Source organism: Melospiza melodia, chromosome 6 (genome assembly GCF_035770615.1).
Source record: "Melospiza melodia melodia isolate bMelMel2 chromosome 6, bMelMel2.pri, whole genome shotgun sequence".
NCBI lineage: Eukaryota > Metazoa > Chordata > Aves > Passeriformes > Passerellidae > Melospiza > Melospiza melodia.
The window spans coordinates 2,728,423-2,752,397 of NC_086199.1; the positions used below are offsets into that span (position 1 = coordinate 2,728,423).

The 23,975-nt window shown below is 45.8% G+C and overlaps 1 protein-coding gene across 1 annotated transcript in view; it reads right to left on the bottom strand.

Annotated features, from left to right (window-relative positions):
* Positions 1-183: 183 nt before the first annotated feature.
* The window catches only part of ERO1A (endoplasmic reticulum oxidoreductase 1 alpha), a 24,310-nt gene continuing 518 nt past the window's right edge, over positions 184-23,975 (bottom strand). The window contains exons 2-18 of the mRNA XM_063159352.1: positions 21,085-21,260; positions 20,965-21,042; positions 12,249-12,368; positions 11,616-11,699; positions 10,189-10,227; positions 8,967-9,043; positions 8,803-8,876; positions 8,035-8,155; positions 7,611-7,648; positions 6,786-6,797; positions 5,649-5,675; positions 5,410-5,502; positions 2,892-3,138; positions 1,914-1,983; positions 1,696-1,782; positions 1,292-1,425; positions 184-578 (exon numbers count right to left, since the gene is read on the bottom strand). Of these exons, the coding sequence (XP_063015422.1) occupies positions 518-578; positions 1,292-1,425; positions 1,696-1,782; positions 1,914-1,983; positions 2,892-3,138; positions 5,410-5,502; positions 5,649-5,675; positions 6,786-6,797; positions 7,611-7,648; positions 8,035-8,155; positions 8,803-8,876; positions 8,967-9,043; positions 10,189-10,227; positions 11,616-11,699; positions 12,249-12,368; positions 20,965-21,042; positions 21,085-21,260 (1,538 nt within the window). The 3' untranslated portion in view covers positions 184-517. The remainder of the gene's footprint in view (positions 579-1,291; positions 1,426-1,695; positions 1,783-1,913; positions 1,984-2,891; positions 3,139-5,409; positions 5,503-5,648; positions 5,676-6,785; positions 6,798-7,610; positions 7,649-8,034; positions 8,156-8,802; positions 8,877-8,966; positions 9,044-10,188; positions 10,228-11,615; positions 11,700-12,248; positions 12,369-20,964; positions 21,043-21,084; positions 21,261-23,975) is intronic.

Here is a 23,975-nt window from a genome sequence, read left to right on the forward strand (position 1 = left end):
ATGGTGCAGCCAGGGCTGGAAGGAGCACCAGGAACTCCCTGTTGCCACAAGAAGAGGAATTCTGAAGAAGAGGATTTCACCTTGGGACAGCAGCAGCTCCTGCAATCCCTTGCAGTTGTTTTTGCATGCAGCAGAAGTTGGTGTGGGCACACTGTGAGTGCTTGGAATGATGGAGCAGACAAGGAATTTCCCCCAAATTTATTCAATGGCACAGTTCTTGCCCCACCTCCAGCTTCCAAAGGCAAGGCCATGGGTCTGATTCATCTTCAAATAGCACAGCAATATTTCAAAAAGAGTTATTCCAAATGATCTTCCAATATATAAAATAAAATTTACACGTAGTCCCCATTTTTATACCAAAAAATAGCTTTTTTTTTTTTTTTCCATTTGTATAAAACATCTCCTCAGCAGGTAACAGACAATGATGGGACAGGAGGCCCAGCAAGTGGTTTCCATGGTTTAAGTCAGAGTGGTGCAATGATGGTGTTTGTCCTCAAATCTCTCTTTCTCCCTGAATTCACCTCATGTTTTGTAAGAGATTCCTGAAGTTTTCCAGTTCTTTCACGCTGGTTGAAACCCTGTGTGCAAGGAAAGCAAAGGGAAATGTTACAGCAACACTGATGTAGTGAATTATTTAAAACCTGGGAGAAAGGGGCTGCATCCAGCAAAGCTTCAAGCAGCTCTTGGGAAGAGAAGATTTGGAATTGCAGCTAAATTAGGTTGAGGTTACAACCAGGCCCTTCACTGTTCCCCTGCCTCTTTTCAAAGCAAACTCTGGGACTCACAGGGGAATGGGATGTTAAGGAACTCATCCTTGGAAAATCCTCTTTGCCAGAAACTCCTGGTCTCTCAACATCACAAGGAGCTCATGCATAACCAGAGTGTCCTGAAATCCCCTCTAAAGGTGTCATTATCCTCCTTTTCTGACAAAAACTCCTTATCCAGAGAGGGCGGACTGATGGGTTCCTGTTAAAAATGCCATCATGATCTGGGAATGAGCTGGGGAGAGGCTTAAGGAAAACAGCTCTTGCCTGGGACAATGTGCTCCAAGGACAGTCACACAGTCCCTTAAAAATGATGAAATTCTTTGTATCTCAGCATAAATGATTCCTTGAATTCCTTACAGAAATGCAGAGTATAAAGAATATTTTACATCATTCCAACTGTGGTACTCCACACCAACACCTGGTACCAGACTATGAGCAGAGCAAGAGTCCCCACCAGAACTGCTGAAATTAGAGCTCAAACTGGGACTACACTGCAAAAGCAGAGGGGAAAGTCTCAAACTCACCTTCCAAAGGCATTAAATAAGGCCACAATTTCTTGTCTGGTCAGCTGGAAGCCATAGGAAGGGCCACTCTCAGGAATCTTCTCGATGAGGTTCTCTGAGAAGAGGATCTTCAGTGCTGTGCCCAAGCCCTGTGTCTGTGCAGGGATCAGAGAGGGGCCTTGAAGAGCAGCATTCAAACCTCCCTCCTCCTCCTCCAGGCCAAGAGGATTTCCCTCCATGGAGCCAGGCTCTGCACCTCCCCTCTCCTGCCTCATCCCAGTTTCCCAGGCTGAGCAAGCTTCCAGCTGCTCCCTGCTGCCTGCCCAGGTGAGGAATCAGCAGCCCTGAGCTCTGTCCAGGGCCTGGTTGGGATCCAAGGGCCAATCCCAGCCCCAGAGATCCCAAACATTGCTGACAAATCTCACCTGCAACTTCCCCCACAGCCGACACTTGAAGCAGCCAACACAGTCCATGATCTTGGAAATGTTCTTGAAGTGCAGCCTAAATTCCTCCTGGGGGGAAAGACATTCATGGTTAGGCATTAATTAGGGCTCTTTCCAGGCATTAATCTGAATTAATCCTGGAATTCAGCAGGACTGAGGTAGGAAAAGCCTCCTGCAGTGGGGTCCTTGGCAGAAATTACCTTTAGTTTGGCAGCTTCCTTTTTATTCCCTGCAAAGAAGGAGTTTTCATCGAAATGCAGCGGGAAGGACCTGGAAGGGAAGGATGAGAGTTGGATTTCTGCCCTCCTTGGATGTATGGCTGCAGTCAGGGCTGGGATGAACACAGCTGGGAGCCACTGGACATCCCCAGAGGGGTTTTAATCTGATATCCACTCCCAAGGAATGGAATGAGATGATTTAAGGTCCCTTCCAACACAAACCACCCTGGGATTTTATTTTCTCTTCAAATTTGTATTGATGTCATTCTAATTTGTATTTGATTGTATTTTCCCTTCCAATTTGAGCTGGCATCTCATCTTGGAGAGTTTATCACCAATTGCTCAATGGTTTCTAAGCAATTTCAGTGCTGACAGACAGAAGCACAGGAGGGTGAGGAGATAAATCAAATGTTGATCACTTTAGGAGACACCCATTTCTGTCTGGTTCCAATATCTTCCATTCCTTTTACTCCAAACTCCATCCACCAGCCCAAACCTCTGTTACCAAGATATTTAGGATTTTTTTTTGTTGCAAACACGAAGCCAAGCCTGGTATCCCACAGATGACTCACACAGGTAGCCAATTTTAGGGCTAACACGTAGGCAGTTATTAAATTCAATTCTGCTAAATCCAAAAGGCAGCCAAGGCTATTAAACCATGGGACTAATTAAACTGTGGGACTAATTACTCAAATTTTGTAATTTGCATACAGATATTAATAATGTGTTCCCAGCAAAACTACACCACTGGTTCCATGTCCCTGCTCATGGCAAGGGGGCTGGACTAGACGACCTTTAAAAAGCTCTTTCCCAACCCAAACCACTCCATGTTTCCGTGATCCTACTGCACAAATGGCTGCAGGAAGAAGCCAGAACTGCCTTTCCAGGAGCTTTACATGTCAGGTCAGGCACACAGGGATGGTGGCAGAGCCACTGTCCCCAGGCACTGAGTGCAATTACTTGGCCAGATGGAGAATTTCCAGCAGCAGGTGCTTCATCTCCGCGTCCTGGCGCTCGTTGCCGGTGTACAGCTGGAAGCCAGGGCGCTCAAAGAAGGGCAGCACCTTGGAGAGGGCCCTCAGCTCAATCAGGTACAGAAAATAAAGGTTTTTGAGTCTTCTGGGCCCTTCCCCACTGGTGAGGGCTTCATCAAACCTCTGCTGGAACTCCGTGAGGTTGGGGCCCCATTTCTTCTCCGACCACGAATCTGAGACAGAAACAAACCCCAAAGCAGTGAGAGGTGGGGGGGTTTGTGGGACCCCCCAAAGGCTCTTTGGAGGGGGACATCCCTAAAAAGTTCTGTGTAGAACTGAGAGACAAATGGGATATTTTGTTTTTTTGGTCTCTAGGTTGTTGCTGATTTTTTCTCTTTTCAATAGTTTAGTATGTTGTTTACATACTAGACTTAGTGTATAAAGAGAAAGGTACTAAAAGTTCCAGGTTAGGTTGTTGTTTATTTTTTAACTAAAATGTTACAGGTTAGGTTGTTATTTTTTCTCTTACCAGTAGTTTAGTATGTTGTTTAAATACTAGACTTAGTGTATAAAGGGAAAGGTACCAAAAAGCTACAGGTTAGGTTGTTGTTTATTTTTTCTCTTATCAATTTTATTTTTTTTAGTATGTTGTTTAAATACTAGACTTAGTGTACAAAGAGAAAGGTGCTAAAAATTACAAGACACAAAGGTTTAAGGTCTTCTGAAGTTATTTTGTTTAATTAACTTTTAGAATGTATTTTATTTTTACCTTTCTACTAATAATTAATCATTTGTTTGTTCACCCAATATTTGTGTTGTGGTTCTTTCTAACCAATCACTCTGTGTTATTAATACTGTAAAAATGGAGTAGATGAAGAACAAGGAGATCAGATAATGCTCAAAATCCTTCATCTTGTTTTTCTCTCTACCTCCAAACTAAAAACCCAAAACTCTGAGTTTTTCACCCGGTGATAAACTATGCTAATATTTATTCATATACTAATTCACTATACTAATATAATTAATACTAATAAATATAATATAATATAATATAATATAATATAATATAATATAATATAATATAATATAATATAATATAATATAATATAATATAATATAATATAATATAATATAATATAATATAATATAATATAATATAATATAATATAATATATAATGTAAATATAATGTAAATATGATATGACATGATCTATAATATAATATAATGTAATGTAATATAATATAATATCATATCATATCATATAATAACATATAAATAACATAATATATAAATAATATATAATTAATACTAATAACTACTATAATTTATACTAATACTAATTCACTATACTTATATCTCACACACTTGTAGATCCCAATCATCCCAAAGTTTTGGAAGCTTTCCCCATGGAGGATGAAGGTTAAAAGCAGAGTTCCCCTGTATTTAAGATTATTCTATAAAATACATAGTGGAAGATATAAAAGTCATCCCAAGCTGATGCTGCAGCCCCAGCTCATCTCTTGCCTCTGATGTTTCCCACATTATCCCATCTCCCAACTCCAACCTGGCCTGACTCACATCCAGGTGAGGTCCAAGTGGGCTGCAGACACTTAAATACAATTATTTAGTTAAATATAAATGATTTTCCCAAATTCCATAGCAATCACTTTGATTTTCAAGTCCAGGGTTGAACGTGGGATTCCTCAGACCAGGTATTTATGGACCAAAGCATGGGAAGGAAATGGAAATGGAAGTGGAAATGGAAATAGAAATGGAAATGAAAATGGAAATGGAAGTGAAAATGGAAATGGAAGTGAAAATGGAAATGGGACATGGAAATAACTGCTGGAAATGGAAATGGAAATGAAAGTGGAAATGGCTGCTGGAAATGGAAATGGAAATGGAAATGGAAATGGAAATGGAAATGGAAATGGAAATAACTGCTGGAAATGGAAATGGAAATGGAAATGGCTGCTGGAAATGGAAATGGCTGCTGGAAATGGAAATGGCTGCTGGAAATGGAAATGAAAATGGAAGTGAAAATGGAAATGGACATGGAAATGGCTATTGGAAATAGAAATGGACATGGACATGGAAATCAAAATGGACATGGAAATGGTATTGGAAATGGACATGGTCATGGAAATGGCTCAATGGAAATGGCTCAATGGCCTTGGGAAAGCCCAGCCAAGCATTTCCCAGTCCAGGTGAGGTTCTTGCTGGGCTGACCATCATAAAACCAGGCTGGGAAGGAACAGCCTCAACCCACAGTCACTCCAAAGTAACCTTGGAGGAAGAAGAGAGGGAATATTTGCTGGAAGGGCTGGTACAGAACATGCAGTCAGACCTGGAGGCGTGAGGTAGCTGCATCCCTGACCCTGTTACACCAGCTGGGTGCTGCAAGAGCACAAACAGGCCTGAGTCCTGCTGGAACAGGCTCCAAGCAGCACCTGGCAGAGCCATGGAGGTGTCAGTGAGGCGTGGGGCAGGAAGCAGGATTTACCTTGCAGGAGGTACCTGGCACTCAGGTGGATGTTGATGCTGGCGTGCAGACCAGAGATGAGCCTGTAGAAAGCTCTTTTCTCCACACAGACCCCTGCAAAGAAAAGGGCAGCTAAAGGCACAGAAAGCACTCACTGGATTGTGAGGCAGGGATCTAATCCCACTGAGAGTGGCCACTAATCCCATTTCCCATCTCCTGTCCATCCCAGGGGGAGCAGCCACGTTCAGAGCAAGGATTACCTTTGAGCCACTTGTAAAACGTGTGCCCTGGAAAGAAATGAAAACACATCAGTGAGGGAACAGCCCGAGCCTGATGCCCTGAATCCACCTCCAGGCTGGCCCCAGAGGAGCCTCTGCCCACTCCAGTTTGCAGAAATTGGGAAAGGAGCATTAAAAGAGCAGGGAAAGAGTTTTCCTGCCCCCCCTTGTGAGTGATGCTTCCCTAACACAGCATGGCAGCAGCTCAAACAGCACGTGGGCTTTCCCCAGGGGGCTGGAGGGGGAAAACAGGGAAAAACAAGGATCAGGGATTGCTTTCCTCTTGTGGCCACACTGGGGAGAGGGATATTTTTATGAAACAAACAAAGCAACCAACCAAAAAACCACAGAGTGCAACCGAGCGTGCAGAATGGCACAAGGCAGGGTTTCACTGTGCCTGCTCTGTGTGCAGGGAAGGGATCTGGAGATCAGGATTTGGGGTTGGTCTGGAGACAGGAAAATGCTGTGGAGAAGGGAGAACTGCAGGGAGCAGCCCTTCCCAGGGCCTGACAGAGCTGGGCACCCCTCTCCTACAGCTCCAGATAATTTGGGATTATGAGTCTGTTCAAAGCTTTCTCAGTCATAAGCACTGAAAATATCCCAGAACAATTCCTGTCCCCAAAGGCTCCTCACACTTGAGTGACTGCCTTCAGACTGGACTTGTGCTGTTAAAAAAGTGCTGCTGGACTTTTTAAACCCTTCACAGGAGGATGGGCTGGGACAGCGAGCTCACAGGGATCTCCCTTCACTCTGCTGAGCAGGGACAGACCCCAGGGAAGGGCTGGGTTGGATCTCAGGGAAAGGTTCTGCTCCCAGAAGGTGCTGGCGCTGCCCAGGCTCCCCAGGGAATGGGCACAGCCCCAGGGCTCCAGGAGGGTTTGGACAGCACTGCCAGGGATGCCAGGGTGGGATTGTTGGGGGTCTGTGCAGGGCCAGGAGCTGGGCTCTGATCCTTGTGATCCCACTCAGGATTTCCTACAATGCCATGCCTCCCATTCCTGGTTTTCCTGATGAATGATTTTGCTAAGCAGGTGCATGATCTGAGGCACAGCCTGTGACAGCAGGATAAGGACACCCCACTTGTTTCTGTTGGCAGTAAAAACAAACAGTGCCACTCACCTCCGTCATCTCCTGGGGAAAAACGCACAAGTGGTGGAGGGAGAGAGAGAAAAAGAGAATAAAAACATTACACACAACCAAAATTAGGCTCCAAAGTGCAACTACTGCTCTGCTCATCTGCTCTGACAAGAGAAGGATCCTCTCCAGGGAGGTCTGGGAATGTTCTGAACACAGAAAGCCCAAGTGCAGCACTGAGGACACCGGATGAGAACAGTGCTGAGTAACCTGACCAGTGCAGGAGGGATCAATATTTGCAAAGGAGTACAAGCTGATATTTCCAGGGACATTGCACATCTCCTTCAGCAGAAGAGCCATCCCTTCCCACCAGGGTCACAGCAGGGGCAGGAGCAGCTCCATGATTCAGGGGGAAATGGGGAGCTGGTGGCAGAGGGTGCTGCTGGAGGTTGATGATGGTCTCTTGTTCCCAAATCCTTCCCTGCTTTCACTGACACTGCCTGGCCCTGGCTCCAGGGCAGAGCTGCTCTCTGGGTGGTTCCATGGGGGATCCAGCCAGGTTCTCATTTCCAGCCATCACAGGTGGTTTGGCACTGCCAACCTCAGACACCAGGGACCCAGGGAGAGCTCAGCCCTGCTCCCAACCCCTTCAAAACTCACCTTTTTTCCAGGACTGCAAGATCAGACATTCTTTCTCCACAATGGATGCTAGAAAAACCCACTTCCAGGTGCCACAAAATTCTACACTTGGTCAAGAGCTACAAGATCTTTCTGATCTAGCAGGAGAAGGAGCCCAGGGAACATTTGCTGCTCCTGGAGCTGGGATCAGTTCACTACTAACCCACTTGGTGAGATAAATGAATGACTCACCTCTGCCAGATGCCAAAGGTCTTTTTACATTCTGAGGCCTAGGAGGAGGAAAAAAATAATATAATTAAGAGATGTAAATTAGTTACTGTCTCTTGTGTGCACAAACAGAGCAGAGCAGAGGCAGCTACTTCAAACAGCCTGAGGGGATCCAAAATCCTCTCCATGCTTTAACTTTGCTCAGGAAGGGAAAGGATAGAGCAAAATGTGGGTTTCTGTGGGGGGTTGGTGTTGCTTTCTCCTTTTTTTTTAGAAAAAACAGAAAGGAAAAGTAAATTTTCTTCTTTTGGGGCAGCCACATGTCTTGTCCCTGGTGCATCCCACCCTGCACAGGCACTGGAGCAAAGAGGAAGATGAGGATTGATTTCTGCTCCTCTGCACAAACCAGCACCCTCAGGCTGGTGGAACTGGACCCCACAGCACCTACTTGAAGCAGTTTTCCTCATAAATGCTGTTCCAGATTTTCCAGGCATCGGGGCCCTTGTAGCCAGTGTAACGCTCTGGGTTCAGGAGCAGATCCACGTACTCAGCATCAGGAGAATGGATGTCTGTGGAGCACAGCTGCCTCAGGGACAACGATTTTCTCAGGGAAGATGACATTTCCCAAGGCTGGCCCAGCCACCTCTGCCCCACCTTGCTGAACACAGCAAGGCCCAGAGCAGCAAGGAAGCTTTGTCAGAAATATTTGTGTATTATTTTCAAAATACTCAGGCCAGGGGGGTGGGAAGGAGCAGAAATGCTGTTTTGATGATATATTACTCTGGAATTGGGGCTGTTCAGCCTGGAGAAGAGGAGGTTGTGTAGAGCCCTCACAGCAACACTCCAGGATCTGAAGAGGCTACAGGGAGTGGGAGAGGAGCTCTCACTCAGGATCTGTAGGGACAGGACACAGGGAATGGCTTCCCACTGACAAAGGGCAGGGATGGGTGGCATGTTGGGAAGGAATTGCTGGCTGTGAGGGTGGGCAGGCCCTGGCACAGGGTGCCCAGAGCAGCTGTGGCTGCCCCTGGATCCCTGGCAGTGTCCAAGGCCAGGCTGGTCAGGGCACCCTGGGACAGTGGAAGGTGTCCCTGCCATGGCAGGGAGTGGAATAAGATGGGCTTTACAGTTCCAACCCAAACCATTCCATGATTTAAAGCTGTGCAGAAGTGCACAAATCCCATGCCAGCCTTGCCATCCCTGCAGGTGCCCATACCATCAGCCTCACAGAAGCTGTCTGAGGAGTCGTCGTGCTGTGCCCACTGCAGCACTGCCTGCCGAGTTTCCTTGCTGCAAAAAACGAGGGGAAAACTCTCAGAGAGGGCTCTGATCCCAGATTTCCTTCAGGACAAGGAAGGATTATGGCAAAGGAAGTCAAACCTCAAAGAATCATCCACAGCTCCGAGCCTCTTGGCCTCCTCACACTCCTCAGCGAGGCTGTTGGCTTCTTCTGAGTACTGGGTTGGAAAGCAAAGGGGTGGGGAGGGATGAGGGTTAAAAAATAAATTATTTTCTGTTTTAATTTAGCCTTCAACGCACTATTAACAGAGGTTAAGCCCCAGGAAGGCTTTCATGGTTCAGCCTCACTGTGTTTGTGCAGGATGTCCCAAAGGTTTGTGCAATGCTGACGAGTCTTGCAGCCCTGGCAGTGCCTTGGGAGCTTTGTGTGCCTGGTGACACCAACTCCTGAGGAGATGGCAGAACACCTGGCTCCATCCAGCACAGCCACCTCACAGCCTCTGTGCTCTCCAAGCACTTGAAGAGAGTAAAATTTCAAGTCTAAAGAACATTCTGACATTTACTGAGCCATGCTCAAAGCCTGGGGGCAGATTTGGGTTCCTCATGACAGAAAAGACTTTGAGAGGGTCCAGGGAAGGGAATGGAGCTGGGGAAGGGAATGGAGCACCAGGAGGGGCTGAGGGAGCTGGGCAGGGGCTGCAGAATCCCTGAGGAGCTGGGCAGGGGCTGCAGAATCCCTGAGGAGCCGGGCAGGGGCTGCAGAATCCCTGAGGAGCTGGGCAGGGGCTGCAGAATCCCTGAGGAGCTGGGCAGGGGCTGCAGAATCCCTGAGGAGCCGGGCAGGGGCTGCAGAATCCCTGAGGGAGTCGGGCAGGGGCTGCAGAATCCCTGAGGAGCTGGGCAGGGGCTGCAGAATCCCTGAGGAGCTGGGCAGGGGCTGCAGAATCCCTGAGGGAGCTGGGCAGGGCTCAGCCTGGAGCAAAGGAGGCTCAGGGGCCCTTGTGGCTCTGCACAGCTCCTGCCAGGAGGGGACAGCCGGGGAGTCGGGCTCTGCTCCAGGGAACAGGGACAGGACAAGGGGAAATGGCCTCCAGTTGTGCCAGGGGAGGTTTAATTTGGATATGAGGGAAAATTCCTTCCTGGAAAGGGTTGCCAGGCATCAGAAGGAGCTGCCCAGGGTGGTGGGGGAGTTCCCATCCCTGGAAGTGATCAAACCCCACATGGATGTGGTACTTGAGGGGCTGGTGCAGTGACAGCTGGGCTCGATCATCTTCCAGGTCTTTTCCAACCTTGTCACTTCTGTGGCACAAAACTGGGCCACAAAACAAACCCCCCTCATCCTTTTGTGCTCAGCCACACCCACCTTGTAGCTTCCAGCTCTGATTCCATCAGGGACTTCATCCTGAAAGGCAAAACAAGGCAAGTGCCACCTGTGGGGCTGGTGAGACCCCTCAGCCCCATCTCTGGGAAAGGTCTGGGGTGTCACCACAGCTGCCAGAGGTGACCACAGCACTCGGCCCAGCCTGCAGCACATCCAACCCCTCACTCCTCCCCACACCAAGGAGAAGAAACATTCCTAGTGGTTTATTTTGATTGTGTTTTTAATCTATCGCAAGATTCCTCTTCTCCAAAGGTCTGAAGCCTTCCTCAGGTGCTACATCAGGTTGTGCTTTGCTTATCCCAGCAGGAATTTGGGAAAGCCAGGCAGGAACCCAGGTGCCTCCTCATATTTTTCATCTACCAGCCCCTGACACATGATATTCCAAACTTCCTTCTGACCATTCCATCATGGAATGTCAGCCCCACACAACCAGCCCCAAAATTCTCCTCAACTTCCATTTTCCCCAGGAGTAGGAAGGCAATAGAACCATTTCTACAGGAGCAAATGCTGTGATGGCAAAAAGAAAAAATTAAGCAATAAGAGTTATTTTTATTATTATTATTTTAATTAAGAACAGCAGGGACAGTCAGTTCTTAAAATAAGAACAACTTTCAGCTAAAACTTAGGTAATTGTAACAGAACTCCATCACATTACTCATAATCACTACCAAAAATAGATTTTTTTTTTTTTTAAGGAAGAAAGAGTTATTTAAACAACATTTAGGGTTATTTTGAGGTGTAAAAAAAAACCAACTTCATAATTCCATTTTAGAACCCAAGAGTGAGGGAGTAAGACAGTCTGTGCTGGCTGTCAACACCAAAACATGAAATGTCCCCAAAGGGGCCACCAAGCTGTGACTCCCTCACCTCCTCAGCCCTGGTTTTGGGCAGACATCTGCACTCAGGGGGTTTTCTTACAGCTGAGGGAACAAAACCCCTTTGTCCAGGATACAGGGACAGGAGTGCCCTTGGAAATGGGATGCTCAAAGAGCCATTTTTCCTACAACAGGGCTGGAAAGCTCAGAGACAAATTCATCAGCCAAAATTAAATCACAGTGCAGTTCATGGGCAACAAATTCTGTCAATTAACACAAAAACTATAATGGATTTGCCCTAAAAACTAATTACTAATGGAAAAATAAAGACCAGGAGAAGTTTTTGGCTGTTTGCAGAGGGTCAGCTGTTAAAATCCCAGCCTGCCTTGAAACTTGAATTAGTATTATTACAGAATTTAGGATTTTGGCCTTTCTTAGGGCCAGCAGTGTTGCTGCACCCATGAAAGATCCATCAGAGCCCCAGTTTTTGCTGTAACTAAAATAACCAAGTTCAGTCACTTGTTTGCTGTTAACTCTTGCTCTGCAAAAGTTAAATAAATAAAGAAAAGGTAAAAGAATGGATTTGGCACTTACAGAGGGGCAGGGCTGCACAGCACAGTCTCTCATCCCACAGTGACTGTTGTCCTCCCAAAAGGGACAAGGTTTCTGTAGGTTTACCTGCAAAGAACACATCACCCCGTTCAGTAACTCATCTCCCCCTTGCAGCCAAGCCAACCTTCCCAGTTTTCCAAGAAAAATCCAAGTTCTGCACTTGTTTGTTCCAACCAGCAGCTCCTTGGTGACCCAGAATCCACCTCATGGAATCCAATCCATGGAATCTCTGGCAGCAACAGCCACCAGTGAACCTGAGGGTCTGGAACTGATGCAGGTTTTCCATGGGGAATCCTCTCATTATGGATCATAAATTAAATTGCTCATCAGCATCTTTAAATCACAGCTCACCAAAGGAACTCCTCTCACTGATGTGTTGCTTAAGAGGCAAAAATGGATAAGAAAATATCTTTGGAATCCTCTTAAAAGTACATTGCATCTTATTGAGATTCTCCTCATAACAGAAGGCTCCAACTGACTGACTGCACCCTTAAAAGATCAGGGTTAAAATGCAGGTGTCTGATTTTAAAAAGATCAGCAATAAGTTCACAGGAGATTAAAAAAAAAAAAGGCAGCAGCACACAAATAAATACAATTCTTGCAAGAGAAAATGACCTTGTAGTATCTAAAATAGTCACTTTGCAGGAGTTCATTCAGTCTAGGGAAAAGTTTGTAGTTATTGAAGGCATCGATGGTTTCTACATCACAGGTGCAGTCATCTAAATAACCAGTAACCTGGGAAGAAAAAAACAATAAAATCACAATCAACATCATCGAAAATAAGAAATCAAATACAACAACTAAATACATAACAAATATAAACAACTCAGCCAGGGCTTTTTAACACTGCAGAGAATGAAATAATTCCTAATTTTCTTTCCTTTTCCCAGCAAGCCAAGTTAAGTTTAAGCAGAAGGGACATGGCTGCAGCGAGCACAGGCTGCCAGCTCAGGTCCCTCCTGGGTGAGCCTCAGGAAGCCATTCCTGGAGGATAACAGGGAGGTAGAGCTGCAGTTTGCATGTGGGACCAGTCAGGCAGCAATGCCACAATGCCAGCCCCAAAGAAACTCCTTTGGTTCATCAGTATTGGTTTGGTTTGGTTTGGTTTGGTTTGGTTTGGTGTGGTTTGGTTTGGTTGGGTTGGGTTGGGTTTGGTTTGGTTTGGTTTGGATTGGATTGGTTTGGATTGGATTGCTTTGGTTTGGTTTGGTTTGGATTGGATTGGATTGGATTGGTTTGGTTTGGTGTGGTTTGGTTTTTGGATTGGATTGGATTGGTTTGGATTAGTTTGGATTGGTCAGGTTTGGTTTGGTTTGGTTTGGATTGGTTTGGTTTGGTTTGGTTTGGTTTGGTTTGGTTTGGTGTGGTTTGGTTTGGTTTGGTTTGGTTTGGTTTGGTTTGGATTGGTTTGGTTTGGTTTGGTTTGGTTTGGTTTGGTTTGGTTTGGTTTGGTTTGGTTTGGTTTGGTTTGGTTTGGTTTGGTTTGGTTTAATCAGGTTTGGTGTGGTTTGGTTTGGTTTGGATTGGTTTGGTTTGGTTTGGTTTGGATTGGTTTGGTTTGGTTTGGTTTGGTTTGGTTTGGTGTGGTTTGGTTTTTGGATTGGATTGGATTGGTTTGGATTAGTTTGGATTGGTCAGGTTTGGTTTGGTTTGGTTTGGATTGGTTTGGTTTGTTTTGGTTTGTTTTAGTTTCTTTTGGTTTGGTTTGGTTTGGTTTGGTTTGGTTTGGTTTGGTTTGGTTTGGTTTGGTTTGGTTTGGTTTGGTTTGGTTTGGTTTGGATTGGTTTGGATTGGTTTGGTTTGGTTTGGTGTGGTTTGGTTTGGTTTGGTTTGGTTTGGTTTGGTTTGGTTTAATCAGGTTTGGTGTGGTTTGGTTTGGTTTGGTTTGGTTTGGTTTGGTTTGGTTTGGTTTGGTTTGGTTTGGTTTGGTTTGGTTTGGTTTGGTTTGGTTTGGATTAGTTTGGATTGGTCAGGTTTGGTTTGGTTTGGTTTGGATTGGTTTGGTTTGGTTTGGTTTGTTTTAGTTTCTTTTGGTTTGGTTTGGTTTGGTTTGGTGTGGTTTGGTTTGGTTTGGATTGGTTTGGTTTGGTTTGGTTTGGTTTGGTTTGGTTTGGTTTGGTTTGGTTTGGTTTGGTTTGGTTTGGTTTGGTTTAATCAGGTTTGGTTTGGATTGGTTTGGATTGGTTTGGTTTGGTTTGGTGTGGTTTGGTCTGGACAGGGCTGGGAGCCCCCTGGGACAGTGGAGGTGTCCCTGCCATGGCAGGGGTGGCACTGGCTGATCTTTAATGTTCCTTCCATCCCAAACCATTCCATGACTCTGTGATGAGTGCAGCAGTCCCCCTGCTGGCCTCAGAGAGCCATCTGGCACAAAAACATCTGCTCTGCATCTGCTGGATCCCTCTTGCATCATCCTGAACACTCAACAGGCTTTGTGCAAGCCCTGAAGGAAATAAAACCAACAAAGAAAGAAGCAGTGCAAATTCAGCTGTGGTTTCCTGACACATCCATTACTGGCAGATTACAAAGTTGCTCAACACAGAAGTAATTTTGCTTCCCCCACACCCCCAGTGAGTCCTTGGGGAAATCAGAGAATCCTGGAATCATCCAGGATGGAACAGATCACTGAGTTCAACCAGCACTGCCCATGTCCCAGGTGCCACATCCAGGGAGATTTTAAATCCCCCCTGGCAGCTGTGCCAGGGCTGGACAAACCTTTCCATGGAGGAATTTTCCCCAATATCCAATTTAAAGCTCCTCTGCTACAACTTGAGGCTGTTCTCCCTCCTCCTGTCCCTGTCCCCTCCTGTCAGGAGCTGTGCAGAGCCACAAGGGCCCCCTGAGCCTCCTCTGCCCCTGCCCAGCTCCCTCAGCCTCTCCTCACAATCCAGCAAGAGCCACACAACAACTGAAATAAAATTCTATTTACCAGCATGGAAATGGAGCAGAGAGGAGGATGCAGAAATGGAGCACAGAGTCACATGAAATGGGGAGGTGGGGGAAAAAATAGCCACAATTCCCCACCCCACTGGAATAACTCTGCTTTGTTGAGGCAGCATGGTTTGGAGGCTCACTCACATTTTCAGTGTTTACACTGCAGCTCAGTGTGTCACCCTCACACATTTACTGAATTCTGTCCTGCATTTTGCACACTAATGAAGATTAGCAGTGATTTAAGATTTCCCCTAACCTGAATCACCCTTGTAAAAACAAACAGCAGCAATTTGCTAATCCAGTTACCCAATTTAAAGCTGTTGCAAATTTATATAGACATTATAAAAAACACATCAAAACAACAAACCACAGGCACTAACCAACCACATCTTTATTTCCTGAAATCTTTACATCCTTCAAGGCAGGAAGCTTAAAGGTTGGGTCTAAAAGTGACCTAAAAAAGGATTTGGGGATAATCTTCAGCTGCTCTCTGTATCCAAAGGAATGACATCCCTGTAAAAGTGGGAACATTGGAGCTCCCACCCACTGGCAGCACCATTTGGGCCAGGTCTGGTTTTGTTATGTCTGGTGACCAATTCAAGCCAGAACCAAGCTCATCCTGAATAAAATCCAGAGATGCAAAACCAACATCACTTTTTTTCTTGTCAAGCCAAAAGAGATGACAGCAGCTCACGTGGACTTAATTTTATTTGGTTTGCATACCCTGCAGGCAATTAAATAATTCAGTTTGCAGGATGAACACTGCATGGAACTACACACAAGAAAGATTCTTGACTGAAATTACATGAAAGTTATACACTGAAAGATCTGAGCTTGGGGCTTCAGCTGCAACCTTGTAATCTAACTTTGTCTTCTAGTAGTAGGAAAAGATGTCAGAGAACAGGAAAACAGTGCAAGAGGAGCTGGAAATAAATGCATGAATGGATAATATCACTGTACTACTTTTTCCACAAGTTGTCTGTGCTCTACCCCACCAGGGAAGCACTGCAAGATGATCCCAAATCCTTAGGACTGGATGGGGGTTGTGTTTGGAGCTCTCCAAATCCCAGTTTATTATAATCCCAGCCTCAGGGCCACCCCAAACACACCTGTGGGGGCAAGGGGCAAAGGGAAAGGTGCTGGGAAAACTCCACATCTGCTCAATCCTCCTTCCTCCAAGCATTTCAGCCAGAATGGGTAAAAATGGGCAATTTCCCCAGGCTGTGTGTGCACAAACTACAGCCAGAGGAGCACAGAAGAGAAGCAGCACCAAGAGCTGAGGCTCCTCAGAGCCCTGGTGAAAGCCCCAGTGATGCCCAGCTTGAAGTTGAGCCACTTCAACACTCAGGGAAGCGGCAGTGCCAGATCATCTGGCAGGATTTCTCTTCATTTCAGAGGTTCCTTCTTGCTCCATGACCCCCCCAGAACATAACACTCAGGGAAGTGGCAGTGCCAGATCATTTGGCAGAACCTGTCTTCATTTCAGAGGTTCCTTCTTGCTCCATGACCCCCCCAGAACCTAAGACTCAGGGAAGTGGCAGTGCCAGATCATCTGGCAGGATTTCTCTTCATTTCAGAGGTTCCTTCTTGCTCCATGACCCCCCAGAACCCATTTTTCAGCCCTCACCTGGTTTGGGACTTTACCTCCTGCTGCCAGAGCAGCTGAGCTCCGTGTCAAACGTGCCCTCCTGTGGGTGGTACCCTAAAACACTTCCTCCCACCCCACAGACAAAATATTTACCTACATGCCCAGCCTGTGCCAAGGAGAGCAGCTGTTTGAGATAAAGCAGGGATGGATCAGCCCCCAGCACGTGCCATGAGCCTGCTGGCACCATGAATCACCAGCTGAGGGGTTTGCTCGATCTGCCCTGGCTGGGAGAGGCTGGCAGGAGGCTGAGGGGCAGGGCAGGGCTGTGCCAGTGGGACAGAGCAGCAGGAGTGGCTCTGGTGTTGAGTGAGCTCCAGGGTGAGGTGCCACAACCCCAGAATCCAACCTCCACCTCATGTGCTGGGAACACCAACAGCAGGGACTGTGCAATGCCTGGGTTTGGCCTCTGCTCCACCTTCCTTCCCCTCCATGCTGCTCCTCCCACCTCCTTCTGCTGCTCTGAGGGTCACAGGAACATCCCCTGAGCAGTGGATTTTGGGATCTCCTTGTGCTGTGTCCCACACCACAGCCAGGCTGGAAAGGAGAACTTTTCCCTGAATCTCCCACCAAAATCAGGCAGGAAAGAAGGAGAACTTCTCCCTGAATCTCCCACCACAGCCAGGCTGGAAAGAAGGAGAACTTTCCCCTGAATCTCCCACCAAAATCAGGCAGGAAAGAAGGAGAACTTTTCCCTGAATCTCCCACCAAAATCAGGCAGGAAAGAAGGAGAACTTTTCCCTGCATCTCCCACCACAGCCAGGCTGGAAAGAAGGAGAACTTTCCCCTGAATCTCCCACCAAAATCAGGCAGGAAAGAAGGAGAACTTTTCCCTGCATCTCCCATTACAGGCAGGAAAGAAAGAAGGAGAACTTTTCCTACATCTCCCATTACAGGCAGGAAAGGAGAACTTTCCCTGCACCCCCCACCACAGCCACAACAGGGCACAGGGAAGGGAGTGCCACAGAGGCTGAGGGGTTGGGTTTAGCCTGTACCAACTTCCCTGGCACTGCCTGCTCCTCTGGACAAGTCCCAGGCTGATGGTGAGCAGATGCCTTCCCTGCTCCCTCAGCAGAAGTTTCCCGGCACAAAGGAGTTGGATTTCCATGATCCCTGTGGGTCCCTTTTCTATGATTCCATGAAATTATTTCCCTTTCATCTTTTCCAGTGCACTTGGGCAGGTTGCTGGCAGCCAGCTGAGCACAGCCACTCCTGCACCTGCCCTGGAACCTTTATCTGCCACTCCAGGTGTTTGTCCCCATCTTCTGCCCAGAAAACAAGGACTCGCTTTCCCAGAACTCACACAGAAGTGAATCACACATGGGAGACCCAGGATGGGGTCAAACCAGGGCCTGAAGGGCTGTCACAGCACCCCAGAATGGTTTGGGTTGGAAGGGAGCCTAAAGACCATTTAGTTCCACCCCTGCCATGGCAGGGACACCTCCCACCATCCCAGGCTGCTCCAAGCCCTGTCCAGCCTGGCCTGGGGCACTGCCAGGGATCAGGGGCAGCCACAGCTGCTCTGGGAAAACTGAGCCAGGGCCTCACAACTCTCACAGCAAGAATTCCCAATTCCCAATCTCCCATCCATCCCTGCCCTCTGGCACTGGGAGCCATTCCCTGTGTCCTGTTCCTCCATCCCTTGTGAATCCTCTCTGTCCATCTTTCCTTCTTTCCATCTCCCTTCAGGTACAGGAAGGTCACAATTAGACCTCCCTGAAGTGTTTTCTTTTCCAGGCTGAACAATCCAAACTCTCCCAGCCTTTCCTCCCAGGAGAGCTGCCCTGATCATCTTGGTGGCCTCCTCTGGACTCCACCAGCTCCATGTCCCTCCTGTCTGCAAGGACACAGAGCAGGACACTGTTCCAGCAGGGATCTCACCAGAGCACAGCAGAGGGGCAGAAGGTACCCCCAAAGATCTTCTCTCCACCTGGAAACTCCTCCTGAAGAGCAGAGCTCCTCTTTGCCAGAGAAATGGGAGCTGTGCTAGGAATGAATCCCTGCCCCAGAGGCTGCTGAGTGAACACCAACCCCACAGGAACACAAGGACAGCCTGAAAACCTGCCCAGGTGCCAGGGAGGAAACTCTCCACGGCCACACTCACCCCTAATGACAGCATCCTGCCCACAGAAACATTCCCAAAGGCAGCCAGCCCTCTGCCAGACAGGAAACCTTCACAAAATCCCCTCTGCCAAACACCTGCAGCACATCCTTAATGCAGCTGCATCAGCCTGTAAACAGCAAATGAACAATAATTACCAGGAATATACAGGAGACAGCCATGGCTGACTAAAGCTCTGATGCAAACAGGAATATCTCGAGGGGGGGATGAGCTGCCTGTAAAATTTGAGGGGATTTTGATATTGGAATGTTAATCAGAGCTTGGGAAGCAGAAAGCAGCATTTGAAACAGCAGTGTTTGCAGCAACAGATGGATGTTTCTAATAAAGGTTTCAGGGCTGCTTGGTCTCTAAGGAAGGGAGGTAAAATAACAGTGCCAAAAAGCAGGTGAGGCATTGCCCTGGGTGCAGAGCAACACCCATTCCAGAATCACTGCCTGCTGGAGTCAGCACTTGGAATATTGCTGGAGCAGCACTCCCAGAAGTGGCCCTTGTCACCTTGTCACCTGTCCCTGGCAGACACGTCACAGCTCCTCCAGTCACCCACACTGAGGCTTCTGCCCCTCATGAGGCAGCAGGAGATGGCTCACAGGAGGAACCAGAGCTGTACCAGGCCTGCAAGGAGCTAAACAAAGCAGAGCAAAGCAGATCATTGCAGGCTGGCCCTGTATTTTCTTTGGTGGCAAATAAAAACCACCAGACCAAGTGGATCAGCAGATTAATTTTAACCAAAAGATGAGGCAGCCCTCAGGTGTGATTTAAAAGGTTTGGTGGTTGGAAAGGCTGAGAAATGCTGCCCTACATGACACCTTTTCCTAAAGGTAATAAAAAATCCTGCTCTAAACATTTTAGGGAAAACCAGGGTGCCCCACAGAATGCAAAGTGCATTGCAAGAAGCCAGCAGTGCCCAGAGCAGCACAGCAGCTCCTCCAGCCCAAGGAAAAGAGCCTGGCAGTGCCTGCCGTGCCAGAATGCCAGTTCAGCAGTGGTTACAGCTCCTTATCCCATTCCACACTCCTGACTCAACATCCAAACCTCTCTGCTTACAGGAAGCATCAAGGAAAAACCCTGCAGAGATCCAGAATCTACAGGCATGTTTTTCTTTTATCACTTCTTTATCAGCAGAGTTTTTATTTACCATTTCCACAGGAAGCTGAAAGTGTCAAGAGCCACCCCAGAAGGCAAAGCCAAAGCCAAGAGTGTAATTCCATTTGTTTTCTTTCCCCATTCTCAATTCCTGACCCACATTTAAGGACTAGAAATTTAATACAGCAAGAGTAGCCTTTACAAAAGCTTCCTGTTTTTGAAGGCAACAAAATAAAGGGCTGAAGACATTGTGACATCCTCACTCCTTGATCTTGCAAATGTGCTTATCACAGGAATTATTCAGGTTGCAAAGGACCTCAAAAATCATTTTAAGTTACACCACGCCATGGGCAGGGACACCTTCCACTGTCCCAGGGTGCTCTAGGCCCTGTCCAACATGTCACATCATAGCCACTAAGAAATCAGATGCAATATTCTTACAAGCAGGTCGTGTAGAGCAGAAACTTTTTTTTTTTTGTGGTTCCTCAGAGTGAATAAAGGACTAATTTGCTCTCAGAGTAGGATGGAAGAGATGTGTTCAGAAGAAGAACCTGGCCTTGGGCACTTCCAGGGATCCAGAGGCAGCCACGTTGCTTGTGCAAAGTGCTGTCAGAAGGAACTGACACACTACAGAGTGATCTCTTCCTTAAATCCAGGCTTGGTACCCAGCTCTCCCATTTCTGCACCTCAGCAGAAGCTGCACTGAGTGCCCAGTGACACCCCTGGCACACAACATGAGGAATTAACCCCATGGGAGTTTTAGGGAGCAGAGCAGCCCAGCTCCCACCTGGGCATGGCAGGGCAGGGTGGCAGGAGAATCCTGGACAGCAGAGCTGGGAGAGCAGCAAGGCAGGAGAGGGGATGGAGCAGCTGCCAGGGATAGCAATGATATCCCTGAAACATCCCAGGAGAGGCACCTGGGCAGCTGGGGAAGAAACGCTCAACAAGTTGGAGCACTCCCCTCTACCGACGGGAGCAGGGAGAGAATACAGTTAAGGTGGCATGGAAGAGAACCACAGAAGCCTGGAATGGTTTGGGTTAGAGAGGACTTCAAAGCTTATCCAGTCCTGGGACACCTTCCATCATCCCAGGGTGCTCCAAGTCCTGTCCAGCCTGGCCTTGGCACTGCCAGGGATCCAGGGGCAGCCACAGCTGCTCTGGGCACCCTGTGCCAGGGCCTGCCCACCCTCACAGAAAGATTCCCTTCCCAATCTCCCACCCATCCCTGCCCTCTGGCACTGGGAGCCATTCCCTGTGTCCTGTCCCTCCGTCCCTTGTCCCCAGTCCCTCTGCAGCTCTCCTGGAGCCCCTTCAGGCCCTGCCAGTGGCTTTGAGCTCTCCCTGGAGCCTCCTTCAGGTGAACACCCCCAGCTCTCCCAGCCTTTCCACCCAGCAAAGCTCCCGCAGCCCTCGGAGCATCTCGGAGCCCTCCTGCGCGCTCTCCCCAGCAGCTCCGCTCCCTCCGCACGCCGGGCACCCCCGACCTGCCCACCGAACCCGCGCCCAGCCTCCCTCCCGCTGCCAACCGTGCCCGGGCCGTGCGTGCCCACCTGGCAGAAGCAGCTGGGCCGGGCGGCGCGGGGCAGCGCCAGCAGCGCCAGCAGGACGAGCCGTGCCCGCAGCCCCGGCAGGACGAGCCGTGCCCGCAGCCCCGGCAGGACGGGCCGTGCCCGCAGCCCCGGCAGGACGCTCCCGCTCGGTGCCGCCATCTCCGTGCGCGCTCGGCCGGGGCTCGGCGGGGCCGCCCCGCTCGCACCGCCCCGCCCGGGGCGCGGCCCGGCGGCGACGCGCGGAGCTGCACGGAGCGAGCGGGGCACGGAGCGAGGGCACGGCCCGGCCCGGGACACTGCGGGACACGCACAGAGTCGGATGATGTTGTTTACAGTTTGGGTTTTTTTTGTTTTGTTTGTTTTGGTGGTTTTTTTTTTTTTTACTCAAAGGTGTTTTAAAAAGTTTTATTCTATTTGTCGTTTCGTTTGAAGGGTGAGATAATGCAGATGTTATAATTCACGCTATTACAATCAGAAGCTATTTATTTCTTAATTATACTATAATATACATATTATACTATACTATATTATATTGTATATATTATATTATATTATATTATATTATATTAATTATTATATTGTATATATTATATTATATTGTATATAATATAATATAATATAATATAATATAATATAATATAATATTATATTATATTATATTATATTATATTATATTATATTATATTATATTATATTATATTATATTATATTAATAATAATATAAAAATAAAATTAATTAAATATTAATCTAGTTTATATGTATTATATATATTATATATACATATAAATAATAATATATGTAGTATATTATATATAGTGTACATAATATATATGTGTGTATTATATGTATATATAATGTACATATTGTGTATTATATTGCATTCAATTAATTACTATATATATAATATAATATAATATAATATAATATAATATAATATAATATAATATAATAATGTAATATATAATATAATATATGTAATATATATTATATGTAATATATATAATATGTGTATTATTATATGTATATATAATCTACTTATATTATATTATATTATATATAGCAACATAATATAATATAATATAATATAATATAATATAATATAATATAATATAATATAATATAATATAATATAATATAATATAATATAATATAATATATGTAATATATTATATATCATATGTGTGCATTATTATATGTATATCATAATGTACATATTATGACATATTCTATTCTATTCCATTCTATTTATTACTAAATATATAAGAATAGAATAGAATAGAATAGAATAGAATAGAATAGAATAGAATAGAATAGAATAGAATAGAATAGAATAGAATAGAATAGAAGTGTATTATTATACATGTATATAATGTACATATTATATTATGGTATGTTATATTATACATATATTGTAGTGTATATTTCTTAATTACACTCTATAATACACTATAAGCATTTCATGACTTATGAGCTTTGGCCACACCATACTGTAAATGTTTTAAAGCTTATCACTCAACATTACTTTTTGTGGGTCTTAATACAATGTATCTTTCATAGTTCAGTTTTTCTAAAGTACTTAATTTTTTTTGTAAGGTTGTCCTTTAAAACTTCTTTCTATTTCTATCTTAACAATATCTCTCCTATTCCATAACATTTCTAAATTAATATTTCTTACCTTAAAATTTATATACAAATACTTACTATATAAAAACCTTCGATCAGGTTTAAAAATTTTCTACAGTTCTATTTCTTGCATGCTAAAAGGACAAGATTTCCAGTGCTGGTGTGCTCCTGGCCAACAGCCAAAGAACACTCCGGTGTGTACAGCCAGTGTTACCTTTATCCTGTTACGTGCTGAGGTACATGAATATTCACGTGTCTCATGCATTATTCAAACATTCTTTCTGACTTTCTGATGCTTTGGGAACTCCTTTGTTTGACTTCTTCACACTCCGGGTCATCTGCACGGATATCCTGTGTGTCAGGTCAATGTGTTTCATTTCTTCTTGTGTCTCCATGCTGCTGTTTCACATCCTCTGATAACGATTTAGTATTAAATTAAATTAAATTTAACACGGTACTCTCTGCTCTGGTTTGTGCCATGGTTATCACCTGGACAGGTTGATTACTGGATGGCCTTACACAGTTTTAGTTACACAAAAGCCTTTTCACATATAGTACAATACATTCATCACACCATTATTTCCATAAGTGATACATAAATATTATATTTCTGTTCTATTATATTAATAGATATTATATTTCACAACTATTTCTGTGAGCAATAGTTGTGCATCCTTAAACTGATAGATTAAACTGATAGATTAAACTGATATTAACAAGCAGCTAAAGAGTTATAATTTATACTTTTAACATTACTACTACTACTACCACTACTACTACTACTACTACTACTACCACTACTACTATTATTATTATTGTTATTATTTACTTATAATCACTAACAACGTGCAAAATCTAATACATAAATGCACAAGCCAATATTACCTGGCAATTTTTCAGTCACACAGTGGCACTGGAGGGACATGGGGCTGGCAGTGCTCCTGGCCCCACTCTTTGGGGGAATTTGGGGTGCAGCCCCCCAGCCCCATGGGCTGACAGATGAAGATCAGATCCAAATTTTTGTTGTTAAAAATAATAAAACACATGCAATGTCCCCAGTGTGTTGTGGGATGTTTTGTCTCCACCACGAATTTACAGCTACAAAGGGACAGAGAAGAAGGTGCCAATATCCAGCCCACAGCAGCTGTTGGTCTGCCTTGGGAATTGTTAAAAATAGCTTAGAAACTGTTGTAAGATAGTTGATAGATGGTTAAGCACGTACTGTTCATTTGGTTATAATATTGTAAACGGGGTTAAAAGGGGAGTTATGAGAAATCAGGTACTCAAGGTACCATAGCACAGCTCAGTAAAGCGCAGCACGAGCCAGCCTGGACAGAACTGTAATGGGCAATCAAGCGCCTTAAATGAAGGATCTAAAAAGAAACCA